Source organism: Zonotrichia leucophrys, chromosome 20, assembly GCF_028769735.1.
Source record: "Zonotrichia leucophrys gambelii isolate GWCS_2022_RI chromosome 20, RI_Zleu_2.0, whole genome shotgun sequence".
NCBI lineage: Eukaryota > Metazoa > Chordata > Aves > Passeriformes > Passerellidae > Zonotrichia > Zonotrichia leucophrys.
In genome coordinates, this window is record NC_088189.1 from 5,310,898 (window position 1) to 5,328,255 (window position 17,358).

The following is a 17,358-nucleotide window of genomic DNA, read 5'->3' on the forward strand; positions in this document are numbered from 1 at the left end:
CAGTTAAATTATATATTAATTTATAATTTAAATTTAATTATATTTAATTAAATTTATAATAGTAATAAATATTCATAATATTTAATATTATAAATATGTATAATAAGAAATAAATAATATAAAATGTAAAATAAATTTTATAATAATATATAATTTAAATATATATATATATAGATATAGATATATAGATATAGATATAGATATACAGTCTCTACATATAGGCTTCACAGCTCCCAAATCAGCCATGCATTTGCATTTATTCCTACAAATGAAATTTAACCCTTGGCATGGATTAAAAACCCCTACAAGGCCAGTGGGGCAGAGCTGATGGACAGGAACAAACAGGGGCAGAAATTCAAGGCTGCCTCAAGAACCAGGTGCTGAGAGCTGGAAAAACCTCACCAGCTCTTAAACTGCAAAATGTAACTTACATAATTAATATAATACAATTTAATTGCTGTTTTTATAGCCAGTGTAGCAGCGGGCAGATTTATGTTTAAATATTTTAAAGTGAATTATGTAGTTGGCCTCTGGTATGTAAATTTTCAGCCCTCAGGAGTTAAACATCTTCTCCTCTGTCCCCTCTATGTCTTTGCAGTTATGGACTCCAGCAGTGAGACAAAGTAAAAAGTGATTCAAGTTCTTTTAGCAGGATTTAGGAGTTGGCAGTGAGTGGGAGAACTCCTGGGAAATGCTCTCAGTTCCTCCTGAGTGACCTTTCCCACCTTCCCTGCCTGCTTGGGCTCTGCACTGAGTCATAAATATCATTACAAATACAAAATGTTTGGGGATAACTGCTCAAAATTCATGGCTCATGACATGGAAAACCCAGTGCAACTCTCCAATTATGATGCAAATGGTGCCCAGGACCTTTGTTGTGGTGAGGAATAACATCTGCCACGGCTGGAAAGAGCCTGGGTCTCTCCACAGCCACAGAACAGAGCCAGGACTCAATGTGAGTCAGAGCTGATGAGAGAGCTCTCAGTGGGACACGGATTTCTTTGAAAACTTGATGATGCAGACGTTAAAGATGATGTAAAAAGGGAGGTTAAAATGCAGAATGGGGTTCTCAGGAGTGACTCATCCCCACTTCTGGGGTGATGGGAGCTGAGTTCTGGTCCCTGGGTTTGAGAGTTGCATCCAGACCATGAGCTTGGTGCAAGTCACTCTGGAAAACCAAACCTGGGCATTTTCAGGAGCTGCATCAATTCTGGTACCTGACAGCCTCCCCCAGGGGGGATCTCCATTCACAGCACACCTACAGACTGCTTTCCCTGAAAGTCATTTGGGATGTGGGGTTTAGGTTTCACATCTGTCTCACCAAACCTAATTTTAAAACAAGGCTCTACTGGGATGTGAATAATCATAACTCTTATTTCTAGGGACACACTGGTCACAAAGGGGAGCCTGGTGAAGTAGGAAAACAAGGAGAAAAGGTAAACTTACACTTAAAAGTAACAGGGGAGGATTTTTCTCTTTGAAAACAACTAGAAAAAGAAATAAGGGATTTTTTCAAGAAGGCAGGGAGGAATGAGGCTGTTCCTGAACAAGGAGCAGTTACTTTGGCTGAAGTGCATTGGGTTCCACTGCTCTCCCTCTAGGACCATGCACTGACTCCCCAGGAAAATTCATCTTTCCAAGGATCATCATGTTAAAATCAGTTTGAGTTAACAGCTATTCTTTGCCATGCACAGATGTCAGCTCAGGAAAAGCCCTGCTTTAATCACTTGGATAAATTCCTGCTTTAATCACTTGGATGAATTCCTGACTGATCTGAATGCTCTTGCACATAGAAATTGTCTGTAACAGTAGAAACACATTCTGAAGAGAAATCTGGGAGGGAGAGAGGGAGCTCAGGGAGGAATAAGATGGGGCTGTCCCTGGCTGTGTTTGCTGCTGTCCCTCCTCCTGTCTGATTGATTTTTCTGTCCCAGGGTAACCCTGGCCCTCCCGGCCCTCCAGGGATTCCCGGCGGTGTTGGCCTGCAGGTAACTCCTCCTTCTCCTTCTCCTTCTCCTTCTCCTTCTCCTTCTCCTTCTCTCCTTCTCCTTCTCCTTCTCCTTCTCCTTCTCCTTCTCCTTCTCCTTCTCCTTCTCCTTCTCCTTCTCCTTCTCCTTCTCCTTCTCCTTCTCCTTCTCCTTCTCCTTCTCCTTCTCCTTCTCCTTCTCCTTCTCCTTCTCCTTCTCCTTCTCCTTCTCCTTCTCCTTCTCCTTCTCCTTCTCCTCCTTCTCCTCCCATGGCCTTGTCATGTGGAGTCACCTTGGTTACCAAAAGTAATTAAGTTTGAACTGATTTGTTTCCTTAATTAGGGCCCAAGAGGACTGAGAGGCCTCCCTGGCCCAATGGGTCCAGCTGGCGACAGAGTAAGAAAAAAACTTGTGATTTTGACTTTTCCTCTCCACGCCCAGTTTGTCTTTTGAGAGGTGCCAGTGGCACTTTCCTTACTGAATCCCACTGGGAAACTCATAAAATGTGGGCTGTTCCCTGCAGCCCCTGCATCAGAATAACCTCCAAAGTCAGGAATTCACACACCCAAGGGACTGGCAGGGTCATCCCCAGCCAGACTGAGTCATTGCGCCAAAGGGCAGCACTGACAGTGCTATAGAATCTTGGGAAAAAAAAAAAAAAACCAAAAAAAATCACCCCCCAAAAAAGAGAAACATTTCATGAACATTTCACTTTCTGTCTGTCTCTTTATAAGAAAAAGCCAAAGAATCACTGATGGACAAAGGTTTTCAGGACACAAAAAGGCTCCTCAGTGAGAACAGGGTCAATCTCCAGCTCATTGAGGCTTTGGATTCCTGTCACAGTCCCTTGACCAGCAGCCCAGAGGCTGAATGGGTTTGAATTGGATGAAGTCATGCATTTATTTAGGATCAAGAGGGTTATCAAGATAGCAAGCCCATGAATGCTGTCAATGTATCAGAGGCACAAAGGTGGGGAGATCCAGAGTGAAACCCTTTGTTCAGAGTGGGATTTGTCTGTCCTGCAAAGCAGCAGGAGATACAGGGCTGTCTTTCCAGGGCTTTTGTGTTTTCTCAGGTTGTGGTGCAAGGTGGGGATTCTGTTACTTCACCCTCTGCCAAGCCCAGGCTCACAATGATGTCTGTCTGTCTGTCTGTCCTCTGCAGGGTGACATTGGATTCAGGGGCCCACCTGGCATCCCAGGACCTCCAGGCAGAGCTGTATGTATCCCATTGGATATATGTCCCAGGCTCTCTGTGGCACAGCCTGGTTTATTCCTGAGCTCTGCTGCCAGTGAGCAGAGCTGTGCTGCCCACCTCCAGCAGATTATTCCCTTTTCCCTTTCCCTCCACTCAGAGCAGTGTTATTTTACCTCACCCAGACCTCACAATGTCTCTCCCTTTGCCATGCCCCACAGCAGAGTAAATTCACCACATTTCCATTGCTCTGTGCTTTACTGCCCTTCCTTGAGCACCAGCAGCTGTGGGCAAGCCCTGGAGAAGGGAATACCCATTAATTTTGGAGGAAGAATCAGCCTTTTTGTGAGCTTACATCCCTTGAGCCTGCTCTGTTCCCAGGTGCTCTCAAGGATTTTTGCTCCAAGCAGGAATAACTGTGTGTTGAGGATGCAATCCCCATCCTTCTGCAGCACCACCCTCTGGGGACCCCTCCCTAACCTTGCAATTATAGAAGAAATTCCTCCAAACTAAAACAAAATGAGGTGCTTTCTCACAAACCTTTTTTCATTACACCCAGCAGGATCCAGGCAGTAAATATTAAAGCTTTTCTCCCACTCTGTTTCTGCTTAAAGAAGTTGCTTCATTAAATGAAGGGGAAGATGGTCTCTGCCCTGAGGGGTTGTTGGCAAGGTCCCTGCTGCAGAAGGGGTGTCAGGAACTGGGGAGTCACTGAGAAAGTGCCCCCAGCTCTCAGGGCACTGTGTGTGCTCACACCTCTGCTGACACCAGCAAACAGCACAAAAACCCAAAGCAAACAGCACAAAACCCAAAGTAAACAGCACAAAAACCTCCTCATTTCACCCCAAAGCAGCAATCTCTGCCTCTGTGTGATGAAGATGCTTAATGGCTTTTCCTCCTCTGTCACAGGGAGACCAAGGGAGCAAAGGACCTCAGGGGTTCCGGGGGCCCAAAGGTGACACTGTAAGTGCAAATCCCCTTTGCTCCAGTCCAAAGAATGTTCCACAGGTTTATTGTGGCTTGTGCTCTCTTCATTTGCTTGAAAGGGATGGAAGCACCATCTCAGAAATGGGATGTTTGACTCTAAGGTGTCCAAGTGCTGCTACAGCCTGGAGCACAGGGAGCAGATCTGACATTTCCATCCCTTGAAATGGTCAAGCATCTTCCCAGGTGTTGTATCCAGCACTGGGCTGGTTTCTTGCTGTGTCCCAAACCTCCAAATTTATCTGGACAGAGAGGACCCAGCTGAAATGGAATGAAATGTCCCTACAGAATTTGAGTGTTGTCTTTGTTGACTGTTCTTCAGGTTCATTAATTCAGGATTTATTGTTGTTTTCTAGGGTAAACCTGGACCAAAAGGAAACCCAGGGGCTCGTGGGCTCATAGGAGAACCTGTAAGTGAGTTAAGCAGGATGCAGGTCTTGCTGGAGCAAAAATCTGCTCCTTGCCATCCTTGCTGTCAAACTCTGCTCTGTGCTCTCTGTGCAAGCCCAGCTGGGCTAAGCCACAGCTGTACTGCTGCTAATGAAAATCTCCCAGCACAACTGGAGCTGGACTCATTGCCAAATGCTTCTTTGATGTGAGTTTTGCAAACCACAGAGCCTCCTCTGACCCAAACCTGTGCTGTCCATGATTGCAGGGGATGCCTGGCAAGGACGGGCGGGATGGAGCTCCTGGACTCGATGGTGAGAAGGTTTGTAAAGTCCTGCTTCACACTGCAGGGAGGGTTCCTCAGACTGCAATTCCCCTGAGGAAGCTTGGCTGGAAAGCTTTTCCTTCTAAAAACTTTTCTGGTATTGTCTCTAGTGAAGGAGAGTGAAATTCTCCTGTTAGTTAATGCAGAGGGTACTCCCTAAAGAAGGAAGGAGCACAAATGATGTTAGCTCAGCTGTGCCCCTGGGTTCAGTGGTTCCTGCTGGCTGGCTCCAGGCCCTCAGAGATGCCTTTTCAGAGCTGATTTCAATATCCTGGGGATAAGGTGCTGTCAGGTGCTGGTTGCCTGGTCCCTGAGCAGAGCTTCTGCAGGAACATTGAATGTGCTGCCAGGGAGGGCTGGGAGCTGCAGGGAAACTCTGGGAGCTCCTGTCCTGTGGGTGCTCACTCCTCTGGGCACAGCAGCTCTGGGTTCTGTGCACACAGGGAGGGAGAAAAGCACAAATGCCTGTGTGGGAATGTGTCCCCAGCCTGTGCTGGAGGATCCCCCCTAACCTGTCCCTATCCACAGGGTGACGCAGCTCCCGTGGGTGCTCCTGGAGAGAAGGGGCCAAATGGACTTCCCGTGAGTATGGAGCAGGACCTGCCACCCCTGGGGGCTCAGTGTGCCTGCAGAGATCCGTCCTGGGGACAGGGCAGGGTCCTTCTGGGGCTGTTTCACAAGGAGCTCTAGTTAAGCCAAGAGGAAATGTGTCCCAGACATGTTTTATGAAAAATCCTTTCCATAGGATTTTTCCTCCTGAGAAGCTGAGAGGCCTCAGGAACAAAATGTAAACATTGATTATCTGCTGCTGTGGAATGCAACAGCTGCATCTGTGATTGGCCCATGTTGGATGTTTGTAATTAATGGCCAATCACAGTCAGCTGGCTCAGACTCTCTGTCCGACACACGAGCCTTTGTTATCATTCCTTCTTTTTCTATTCTTAGCCAGCCTTCTGATGAAATCCTTTCTTCTATTCTTTTAGTATAGTTTTAATGTAATATATATCATAAAATAATAAATCAAGCCTTCTGAAATATGGAGTTTTCTTCCCTCATCCTCAGACCCCTGTGAACACGGTCACAGAAATGCACTTTTCCCACCATGCAGACAGGGAAGGAATGTGCCAGACAGGGCTGGAGAACACCTGGAGCAGCAACTCACAGTAATTCCCTGCCTGTTGGCTTTTCTGACTCTTAAAAGTCTAAACTTGAGAGAGATTTTCTCTTTCACATCCCACTGATGTGCATCCCTTATGGAGGCAAGATCTGGGGTATAATACCCTGAGCTCTGTCCCTGCCTTACTCCAGTGCTTATTGGCAAAATGTTTCATCTCCCCAGACTTCCAACTATTTAAAAGAGATCAAGTATTCCTTTCTTCCTGCATTTGCAGAATATTTTGAACTCCCCTGGAGAGAGGTTTCTGCAGTGCAAAATGTTGCTGCTGCTGGTCCATTTGCACATCCCTGCTCTTTGCTCTCATGCCAAGGATTTGTGCTCATGGAGCTGCAAGGGCAGCAAGAGAGACATTGAAATCATAATTTTCACAGTGAAAGCTGCAGAAGTTCTAAACCTTCCATTGCTTCAAGCAAAGGTCGCTCCTTGTGTGTCCAATCAGACCAGAATACCAAATTTAATAACTTCACTTCTTCTGACATTGCTTTAATGTGATTTTTTTCAGGGTCTGCCTGGAAGAGCAGGTATTAAAGGCTCAAAGGGTGAACCAGTAAGTGAATCTCTCTAATGATGGGATCTGGTGGGGAAAGTGGTCACAGCAAGACTTGGTAGCTTTGGGGGACTGGGAGGATTTGCCCCAAAGTGATGGATTCTGTATTTCTGCTGGGGCTGAGGAGCTGGAATTAGGTAAAATAACTGGGCTGGCTTTACCTGGTTCAGTAAAGACACAGCAGATCCACAGGAGAGTCATCAGTGGTTTAGAAAACCTCATCCTTTTGTCACAGTCCCAGGAGGAGGTTTGATCTTTGGGAATCAAAAGGCTGAGCACCAGCAGGAGCAGAATGATCTCATCTTGCCTTCTGCAGATTTTCCCCTCACCTCAGGAGAAAAACCTCCATGGAGCTTTAGATTGACACCTACCTGTGAGATTAAAGAAAGCCTCAGGCACACCAAGACACTCCAGCACAAAGCTGCTCTGAGAGGTGTCTTTGTCCCTCTCCTTTATGAATTTTTCCCTCTGCATCATTATTGCTGCTAATGCTCAGGGAGGAGAGCAGGCTGCAGGGAGGTGGGGCAGGAATCTACTCTGGTGTGCAGGAGGGAATGGGATGGGATATCCTGGCATCCCCTGGCCCTTGGTGCCAGGACAGAGTGTGCAGCTCACCTGTCCTCTGGTGCTGTGAGTTTTGCCTCAAATCTGTGAAAGTTTAAAGCTGTTTTTATTTCCTGATCCAGGTTTTAACTCCCCCCTGTTGTTGCTGCTTCAGGCAGGGCAGAAATGACTCCCTGAAGTGCTGCTGCCCTCACTGAGTGTTTGCTTTGTGCTCTGCAGGGCAGCCCTGGCGAGATGGGAGAGGCAGGTCCCTCTGGAGAGCCAGGCATCCCTGTAAGTGCCCACATTTCCATTTACCATGGGCTCTGTTGGTGAATTTTAAACCCAGCTGGGGAGCTGGAGCTCACGTGCTGCTTCCTTGCATAAATAAAGCTCCCAGTGATGCAGCACCTGCAGTCCCAGGGGGTTGAGCACTCCAGGCATTGCACAGTGGTGTGAGCTGGCTGGGCAGGGTGCTGGGCAGAGCCCACCAGCAGTGGGCTGGCAGAGGGGCCAGGGGGGCAGGAGGTGGGGGCTGAGCAGCCTGGCATGCAGGAATGTGTCCCACAGGGCTGGGAAGGTGGGTTTGGGTTTGGTGGGTTTGTGCCTCCTGGATGTCACAGCTGCCTTTGGTGTCCCTGCCAGGGCGATGTTGGCATCCCTGGTGAGAGAGGTCTGCCAGGACCCAGAGGAGCAACTGTAAGTACAGAGCTGGCTGTGGACCAGAGAGGTGCCAAAATAGGGTTGGGAGGGGGGGTCACTCTCAGGCTACAGCAAAAAGCCATTTCTCTCTCCGTGGTGTCTCTGGGGAGCTTTGGCAGCTCAGGAATTCCTCCCCAGGCTGGGTCAGGTCCTGTTCTCACTGACAGCTCCGTGCAGATGCCAAGGGATCCCTCCCATTCCCCTTGGCAGAGCAAACTGCAGCTGCCAGGGGGTTTGTGGAGCTGCAGGAGGGGCTGGGCACTCAGCAAGCCCCTCACTGCACAGGAACAGGAAGGTTCTGCCCTGCTGAAGTGAGGATTAGGGAATCAGAGCTTCACTGCTGCAATGGACTTTGCCATCAGCACATGAACCTGAAATCCTCCCCAGTCCTGCATCCCTTTCCTTGCAGCACTGCAGAGGGATTCCCTGCAAAACCTGAAGCCATGGATAGAACAAAACTGGGAATAACTGCATGGAGTCCCTGCTCAGTAGCAGAGATGATAACAAATAATACCAGGAGGCTAAAACCCTGAGTTTGATCCCACTACTGAAAATTCTTGGGTACTTTTTCCTCTTGTCACTCCCAACTATTGCTGCTGTTGGGGTTGGATCTGATCTTCTAGTGGTTTTGTTGTTTTTTTTTCTTTTCTTTTCTTTTTTTTTTTTCCATTTAATCTCATTTTGAAATCCAGGAGCCTACAGCAAGTCTAATATGATTTCTGGTACGTGCCACTTGGAAGAAATTGAACTGCATGATTTATTGTTTGTGAGCAGCTTCTGCTTTAACTTCCAAGCAGAGGGAAATCGGCTTTAGAAATAAACTGTATTAATAATGTTTGCTTTTATGTCTGCAATTTTTCATCAGAGTGGCTGGCCTCACAAAAGGTACCACATTATTGCAGCCAAAAAGCAAAAGCAGTTGAGCTGATTGTGTTGGTGCAGAGTTTTGACAGGGGTGCAGTTGCAGCTGAACCCATGGTTATGTCTAACCTGGGCTGCTCACTTCTGATTTGTTTTATTAGAATCATAATTTATTTGTTAAGACTGGGCTGTTCCAAGAGAGGTGCAGGATTTTTCCAGTGTTAAGGCTGCTTGACTCAAAATAATTTGGGTTTTTTAGCTTTTTCTCAGAACCTGTCAGGTCCCTCCAGCTCCCATCAGCAGCTCAGCAGAGCCATTTTTGATGCAATTTAACTCGACTTCCCTAAAGCTTTGTATTTATAACTTTTAAAGTTCCTTACTGAATTACAAGCAGAAGGCAAAGTGGAAAGCAGTAACCACAAAAATACCTGAGCAGTTGTTCAGCTTTTTGAGGCTGGTGCTGCTTTATGTCAGTGACCAGTCTGGGGTTTATTTGTGTCCCTGAATGCTCCACCCAGCAGGGATGGCAGAAAGGAGCTAAAGCTGCAGCCCTGCCTCGTGACAGAAGCTTGCTGAAGGCATCTATTTCAAGATGACAGTTTACAAAATGAGATTTAAATGCCTAAATTACTTAGGTTTTTTTTTTTTTTCATCCAAGATCTTTATTGGATCTGTGATATTTTTCTCAGGAGAAAGCAATAGAGACTCCTAATGGTAACGTTCATGTTCTGTCTGGTGAGCTTTTAAAAGCCCTGACAGCATAAAGTGCTGCCTTTTTGTGCATTGCTGGAACCAAGGTGCTCAAACCAATGGATGCAATTGCCATTTTTCATTTCCAAGGGCCTGTAGCACGTGTTTTGCAGTAGCTCCTTGCAATCAATTAAAAACAGAATATTGGGACAGCAGATCCCTCTAATGGATGCTGTCTGTGCTCTGTCATGCTGCCACTTTTTGCTGTCCCTGACCTCTGCTACTCATGAGCATGGCATGCTTTTAAGCATTGATTATCCAAATAAACCTTTCTGTTAACAACAATGCAATTAACAAAGCTCAGCAAACACCCAACCAACTTTGAAGTGGTTCAGCAGCACAGATCTGCACACTCTGCCAGTTCAGTGACAGCTGACTCACCTGGCCTCAAATGTTCTCCTCACCTGTGCAAACCCAGGGCACCACAGGGAATATTTCTCTGTCTGCTCTGGGGTACCTTGACCCCCAGGGGAACACTGACTCTGACCTTCATTCATGGAGAAAGTTTCCTAAACTCCAGAATCATCTAGAATCCACAAAAGTGTGAAACAGATTACAGAGAGTAGTGCAGGTGTATCACTTGGTGAGAAATTGAGGTTTTGGGGTTTTTAGTGAGTTGTGGATGGAAGCAAGATGGAGGGCACAAGGTGTCATACTGGGTTTCTTCTTCATGCTTCTTCTTCCTTCTTCTTCATGGGTTTGGGTGGCATTTTGTAATTGGGCAGAAAAGTGACCATTGCAGCTCTGTGGGATCAGTTATTCGGTTAAAAGGGAAAATAATTTGGTGTCAGTTCTTAATTGGACAGTTCAGTCTTAGGGGACCTTGTAACAAGAGACTGTTGGCCATTTTGTGCCTTCTAATGGAAAGCTACTGAACTCACAGGAGTGAGACTGTTTTACTGATAAGAGATAATAAACACCTGATTCCCAACATGAATTACTGTTTCAAGTGCCTTCAATCCAGACCCAGAAAAACCAACAACTGGTACCCCCACACTTACCAAAGCTGATTTTTCTCTTTGCAGGGACCACTTGGCCTCCAAGGCCCCATAGGAGCCCGAGGTGTCCGAGGCTTCCAGGTCAGTGTGACACAGGGGACATTCTGGTGTTTTGGCAGGTCAATGCTCTCTGCAAGCCCCTGGCCAGAATTTGGGTGGTGGCAATAAGGGAAGAAATCTCTTCCATTGGCCAGAGCCAGCGTGACACCTTCATTACCACAGGGTGGTAGAAAAAGCAAAAGGCCAGATAAGCTGCCTGCAGGAGCAATTTATATTTAGTGTTTGTTTGCACAGGGAGGGGTTGAGTTTTGAGCCTGTTCCCTGGGAGCAGCTGTGCCTGCCCCATCCCTGGAGGGGTCCAAGGCCAGCCTGGTCTGGTGGAAGGTGTCCCAGCCTGTGCCAGGTGGTGGAACAAACTGAATTTTAACGTTTTTATGACTTTTTGGGTTTGATCTTTGTAAAGACACCTCAGTTTCTCCTTGATCTGCTCCACTCTGTTTTTCTTTGGTGAATTCTTCCTGGGGTCTCCAACATTTCTTCCTCCCTTCTCCAAGGGTGTGGGACCTCCACTCCCCACTGGCTGAGGCAGCATCACTTGGTGGGCTCACAGATATTGAAGGTTTATTAATTTTAAGAGGTTTATTAATGAAAGACCCAGGACAAAGGTTGGAGCCCCTTGGCATGAGCCTGACCTTGGACCAGGAGAGAAGCTGGAATGAGCTCTACCAACCAACACAAGTGGGGGGAAAAAGGAGAGAGACATCCCAAAATAACCTTCCTGAACATGTTATGGGGACTGGTGAGCTCCCAGGGTTCTGCACTGTGAGCTGTAGCTTGGTTTTGTTGTTCTCCCAACAGGGCCCCAAAGGTGCCAGCGGTGAGCCCGGCCTGCCAGGCCCGACTGGGATCCGTGGAGAGACAGGAGACAGGGTAAGGACAATGCTCCTGGCACCCATTCCTGCTTGGGATGGGCATTTAGGGGGCAATGGGCACCCAGACCTGGTGTAGCTGATGTGTGCTGGGTGTCCCTGGGGCTGCCCTAGTCAGGCCTCAGGGCAGGGAGCAGGATGCATCCTGTCCCCTCTGTTCCTGATTTCTGTTCCTCTCCAGAAACTCACACTATTTTCAGACAGGGTGGATTGTTTAAAAGCAAATTCCAGGCCCTATCCTATCCAAAATATAGAATGTTTTGGATTTTCACCTGTTTCTTACACTGGTTCCACCAAAGCCTTGCTCCCCAGGAACATGAGAGAGCCGATTCATGAATTTTTGTTACTGAGATGCTTGATTAGACTCTCTGGATTTTTATTTTTTTTTAATTCCAGTTTTATCAGTGACTTTTCTTTCTGAACAGCAAAACACCTGGGCATCCCACCTCACAATAAATGTGACTTTTTATCTAAATGAGCTCATTCTCATTTGAGAGAAGCCATCAGGGCAAAGTGAACAGCATTTTTTGGGAGCTTGCAGGAGAACAGGAGCCATGTGTTCACCAGCTCCCTCCTCCCCAGCTTTAAGGTGAAAGTTTTTTATAAAAAAAAGCTTTAAGTTGCTTTCTGTGTAAGCAACTGCAGCAGCACCACAGGGGTATCACAATGGCCCTTCTGTGCTGGCTCCAGGCAGGTTTAAAAAAGCCTTTTGGAGTGGCTGTGGGCTGGAAGTGTGAAACAGGAGCGTTATTGTGGAGCTCTGGGGCTCCTGGCTGCATTCAGGGCTTTGCTGTGGTGAAAAATGTTCAAATTCAGAGGGGAAGAGGCCCCTGCATGAAGCACCCAGGGAGCTGCTCCAGGCAGAGGGAGGGGAAACGTTGTGCTTAAAGCAGTAAAAAATAATCCAGGTTTTATTTCTGCCTCTGAAGTTCAGTGCAGTTACTCTGAGATGGGATTGTTGGTTGCTCAGAATGAGAGGAAACAGCCTCCAGCTGCAGCAGGGAAGGTTTAGATTAGATATTAGGAATTTCTTTTCTGAAAAGCATTGGGACAGGCTGCCCATGGAAGTGGTGGAGTCCCCATCCCTGGAGGATTCAAACAAGGTGTGGATGAGGCCATTGATGGTTTGGTGGTCCTGGGCTCACCCTAAACCCTCAGGCTGTGTTTTTACAGCCTGAACAAACAGCCTGTGCTGCTGGGGACACACAGAGCACCCAGAGATCTGCCCTGGGTCAGGATAAAGGGGAGAGCTGCACACACAGCATCCATGCAATCGCCCTGTCCCAGCTGCAGCCAGCTCATCACACTCTCCTGAAATCAATGGAGACTTTCTGTGGAAAAAGAGAAATCCCCTCATGCCTGAGCTAGCTGAGTACTGACAGGCTTTTTCACAGTCCTTGGACTGACTGCTCAGGCATGTAAACCAGCATTTCAGTCAATGTGTTTGCTGGCATGAAAAATACCAGTGGTTTGGTGCATTTGACTGGAAGATTGTGACTGTGCTCACAGAGGTTTTCAGATGAGGGAAGAGATGAGAATTTGACTCCATGTTTCAGAAGGCTTGATTTATTATTTAATGATATATATTACATTAAAACTATACTAAAAGAATAGAAGAAAAACTTCTCATCAGAAGGCTGGCTAAGAATAGAAAAGAGTGAATAACAAAGGCAGCTGTCCCAGACTCTCTGTCCGAGCCAGCTGACTGTGATTGGCCATTAATTACAAACAACCACATGAGACCAATCACAGATGCACCTGTTGCATTCCACAGCAGCAGATAATCAATGTTTACATTTTGTTCCTGAGGCCTCTCAGCTTCTCAGGAGGAAAAAATCCTAAGGAAAGGATTTTTCATAAAAAGATGTCTGCGACATAAGATATAAAATAGTGTTGAGATAAAATACATCAACCATCCTGCTGGGGTGGGATATGGGATGGGAAGGGCTTGGCTGTTGATGCTGACTGAGGCAGCAATAGACAAACATTTTTCCTAAGGATTTTTATTATGATGAAATTCCTGAGGATCCTGGATGCCAGCAGCCACTTGGGGCATTGCCTCTCTGGGCTCCCTCCTGGAGCACTGAATGCTTGGCCAAAACCATGAGATGAGTTTTGTGGAGCTGATCAGAGGAAATGCATGAAGACATGGGGCTGGCAGTCTTGAACTCCTTATTCCTGCAGTGAATTGGAGTTTTGAATGAAAATCCTCTGGGCTAAGCTTGTCTTTAAGGAAATGTTCCTTGCAGGGCATGATCTTTGGTGACTGAACTGTGTTTTTTTGCCACAAACTGTCATGGAGCCTTGAGACTCTGTGAAGTCAGAGGTATAAAATTTAGATTAAAATGTTCAGAAAGGATTATGGTGCTTTTTCCATCAGCAAACATAAAATGGGTGTTACAAAGCTTTAGCCACTCTTGCATTTCTACATTCTATTGTCTGTTTTTCTGAGTTATTTTTCATTAATAGAAATCCCTCCTCTTTTTAGCTTAGTGCTTGAATTGAACAAAATAAAATGTCCTTGTTGTGTATGTTTGTTCTCCTCGAAGATTCTGTTCTGCTGAGCCATCTCTAGATCTAGTTTAATAAAAAAAGATCAGTTTGCAGATGCCAGATTGATGAGTGTGCTATAAAAATCCTGCTTGAAGGGTAAAATGGCTGAATTTCACATGTAGATTTTGCAGTAGAGAAAATAAAATTGGGGTTCTCCTGAACTCCTGCTGGCTCTGCTCTCTGGAGCAGAAATGTCTCAAATAGGGCTGAAAATGTGAATGTCAGGTAGATAAAGATGAAAGGATTTTCCAAATTGCCTGGATTACTCCTGAGGTGATAATCAGTTCATCATCTAAATGTATTTTATTCCTGTGGCCATGTTGTTCCATTAATCTTTAAATCAGGGGCACCTAATTCTAAATCCTTGGAAAATTGACAGTCTAATAAGGCCTTGAAAAAGCATCTTGGCTTTTTGCCCTTGTGGCATGAAAATATTCTTGTCTGTTTTATACCACAAGTAAATCCAAGCTCCTCTCACATCACAGGCTCAGAAATTACCCCACAACACAAACCAGGGATGTGGAGAGTGCCACAGAGCAAGCAGGGGGGCTTAAATCCCTTTTTATTTCTAGGAAGTGTGAATGAGATTTGTACCCTTTTACTTTGGCAGCTGGGAGACTCTGCCCCTTGCTGAGAGTGTCTGACCACACCAGGAATTCATAGCAAAGCAACAGTTGGAGCTCATTTGCTTCTTTCTCTTATTTATTTATTTTCAGGGTCCTCTTGGTGCTCCTGGTCCCAAGGGGAACCAGGTAAGTGATAACTTCCATGCCTTTTTCAGCAGAGAAATTTTAGGGACAGCACAAATGGCTTTTTCTTCCACAAATGAAAATATTCTGCAGCAGAAACCAAACCCCTCTCTGGTCCCATTTTCCCTGCATTGGCACAGATGTTGCCTGTTCTAGTGGGGACTCATGGAAATGCTGTGGTACAAACACCAGGCCCTCACTGGGTGTTTTGTAGCCACAAGGATCTGTGCAGGAGCTCCTCACATCAAATCCCTCCCCAGTTAAGTTTAGGAGTGCAGCTTTGCCTGTGCCTGATGAAGGGTGTTTCACCCTAACCTCAAAGCCTGGCACATTAATGAAATAGTTTAATCTTATACTTTTTGCTGCTCAAGGTCCATGCTTGGTTTAATCTCAGCAGTGAGCTTTTGGGCCAGTTTTCATCAAATATATGGTTTTTATTAATGCATGGCTATATTCTTGCAGTAAGTGGAGCTTTCCTAGCAAGCTTTGCTGGTTTGGTTTACCAGCATCAGTGTGGTCTGTGTTTTGTTGCTAAGGGGAAAAACCAACCTAATCTCTGTTTGTCTTGGAAAAATTCCCCTGGAAAGCCATGGGGTCACCATAACAATGCTCATGATCTGCTCCAATAGCAGAGCTCAGTGCTGAGCCAGCTCTGCCCTGGGCAGGGATTGCAGGGATTGCAGGGGTTTGTGTCACCCAGGCAGGCTCAGGTTGCTCAGGCTGCTGCTGGTGGAGCTGAGCAGCAAAGGGCTGGGACAGGGATGCCACCAGAGCTTTGCCACCCTTGCATTGCTGTCCCAGGAGAGCAGAGGGGTGTTCCTTACTAAGGCATCATGCAGTTTGAGGGTGGGATGAAGCTGGGGCCCTGCTCAGGCGGCCATGAGAACGGGACACTCAATATTTGCCTGTGGCAGCAAACGCGGTTTTCTGTGAGCCAGAGCAGGGGGAGCTAAATTTCGGTTCCCTGCTTGAGGAATGCCAGTGCCAGCCTGTGGATGTCTTTCATGGCTCTCATCCATACAAATCCAGCCTTTCATCCAGGTCCCAGCTTGTTGCAAAGGGCACCCAGTCTTTGTGCCAGCTGCCCTGTGCCCATGTGCCCTCACCAGCAGGGGAGCAGCTGCTGTGGAGTCCAGCTTTGGGAAGAGAGAATTTCTCCTTGCTGGAGCTGGGAGCCCCCATCTCCCCCAGGGTATCCCAGGGGATAAATCCAGGTCCTTGCTGTAGCAGTAGGTGCTGTGCTAACTCTGCTCTCTCTCTCAGGGCATTGCTGGAGCTGATGGCCTCCCAGGTGACAAAGGAGAGCTGGTAGGTGTCCTTTGTCCTTAAATTCAGTACAGTTGACTCCTCAAATAACAAATGAGTCCAGAAATCCATGGATCACAGTCAGAATTAATCACCCAAGGTCTCCAGCCCTGCTGTGAAAAGAGGGCAACCCAAGCCTTGCACACATCACAGCAACTTGGGAGATTTGGGTTCAGATGGGCATTTTCTGAATGAATCACTTTCTTATTTCCCTTTTCTTTCTGACAGGGCCCCTTTGGACCTCCTGGCCAAAAAGGAGAGGTAAGTGTCAGGCACTGGGGGTTTGTGCCCTGAAGGATTTAGGAGTAAGCATGACCATTGCATAACTATAGAATAAACTCTGCTCTGGTGGCATTGCCTAGAAGCAGGCTTTCCTCACTATCATGCTATAAAATCTATGAGAAAAATGGTGATTTCTGGCATTCAAAATATTGAAATCTGTTTGACAATTTTGCTGCAGCAAGGACTGCTCTTATCATGACCTATATATGCAGAAATACCCTTAGGATGTAAGAAATGTATCTGATCCTCCAAATCCATTCAGGAAACCTCAAGAAAGTCTTAACTAACTCCCAGGGGAAAAGAATGGACCATGACTTCCATTTTAAGTCATTTTGGTCTTTTTTATTCTTCACTGCAGCCAGGAAAAAGAGGAGAACTTGGTCCAAAAGGTGTCCAGGGACCAAATGGGACAGCTGGAGCACCAGGGATCCCAGGACATCCAGGACCCATGGGTCACCAGGGGGAGAGGGGTGTCCCTGGCATCACAGGCAAACCTGGACCCCCTGTAAGTACCTGCTGCTTCTGAGCACAGCCAGGGAGCCTGGGAAGTGAAAAAATGCACTGTGGGGTTTTGGATGCTATCCAAAAAATAAGGTCCTGCATTTTAACAGGCAAAAATAAGGCTAAATAAATCCCAGATTAAATATCTGGCCTGACATTGAAATTAATTGCTGTCATTTGCACAGCAGAGTTCTGAAGGGAAGCTGTCACCTTTTGAAGAGGGGAAAGAACCCCCTGCTCTTCATGCAGGACCTTGTGCAGCTTCCCAATCTCCTGGAAATGTGTTTTGTGTCCTGCAGCCTCTGCCAGGGCTGGTAATTGATAAGGAGGTTCCTACAAAGACAAATTCTTGTGTTAACTGCAGGGCAAAGAGGCCAGTGAACAACATATCAGAGAACTCTGTGGGGAAATGATAAATGGTGAGTATTACTGAGGGAAAACTGACTTTAATTACCAGATCAGTGGATCCTGAATATAAAATGGCTTCTGACATTTGTTAATTTTCTGTCTTCATATGAAAAAAATACATTGACCTTTAGTGTAAGGAAATTATTCAGGAGGTCACCTTGTTGTATTCAGGAGGTCACTTTGTTGGGGATGTCTT

At 46.5% G+C, this 17,358-nt stretch overlaps 1 protein-coding gene across 1 annotated transcript in view; it reads left to right on the forward strand.

Moving 5' to 3' along the window:
• Nucleotides 1-17,358, forward strand: part of COL9A3 (collagen type IX alpha 3 chain) — a 35,415-nt gene that overhangs the window by 15,266 nt on the left and 2,791 nt on the right. The window contains exons 12-29 of the mRNA XM_064729874.1: nucleotides 1,383-1,436; nucleotides 1,935-1,988; nucleotides 2,310-2,363; nucleotides 3,132-3,185; nucleotides 4,071-4,124; nucleotides 4,502-4,555; nucleotides 4,801-4,854; nucleotides 5,386-5,439; nucleotides 6,537-6,581; nucleotides 7,365-7,418; nucleotides 7,770-7,823; nucleotides 10,463-10,516; nucleotides 11,294-11,365; nucleotides 14,634-14,669; nucleotides 15,930-15,974; nucleotides 16,200-16,232; nucleotides 16,612-16,758; nucleotides 17,119-17,173. Of these exons, the coding sequence (XP_064585944.1) occupies nucleotides 1,383-1,436; nucleotides 1,935-1,988; nucleotides 2,310-2,363; nucleotides 3,132-3,185; nucleotides 4,071-4,124; nucleotides 4,502-4,555; nucleotides 4,801-4,854; nucleotides 5,386-5,439; nucleotides 6,537-6,581; nucleotides 7,365-7,418; nucleotides 7,770-7,823; nucleotides 10,463-10,516; nucleotides 11,294-11,365; nucleotides 14,634-14,669; nucleotides 15,930-15,974; nucleotides 16,200-16,232; nucleotides 16,612-16,758; nucleotides 17,119-17,173 (1,027 nt within the window). The remainder of the gene's footprint in view (nucleotides 1-1,382; nucleotides 1,437-1,934; nucleotides 1,989-2,309; nucleotides 2,364-3,131; nucleotides 3,186-4,070; nucleotides 4,125-4,501; nucleotides 4,556-4,800; nucleotides 4,855-5,385; nucleotides 5,440-6,536; nucleotides 6,582-7,364; nucleotides 7,419-7,769; nucleotides 7,824-10,462; nucleotides 10,517-11,293; nucleotides 11,366-14,633; nucleotides 14,670-15,929; nucleotides 15,975-16,199; nucleotides 16,233-16,611; nucleotides 16,759-17,118; nucleotides 17,174-17,358) is intronic.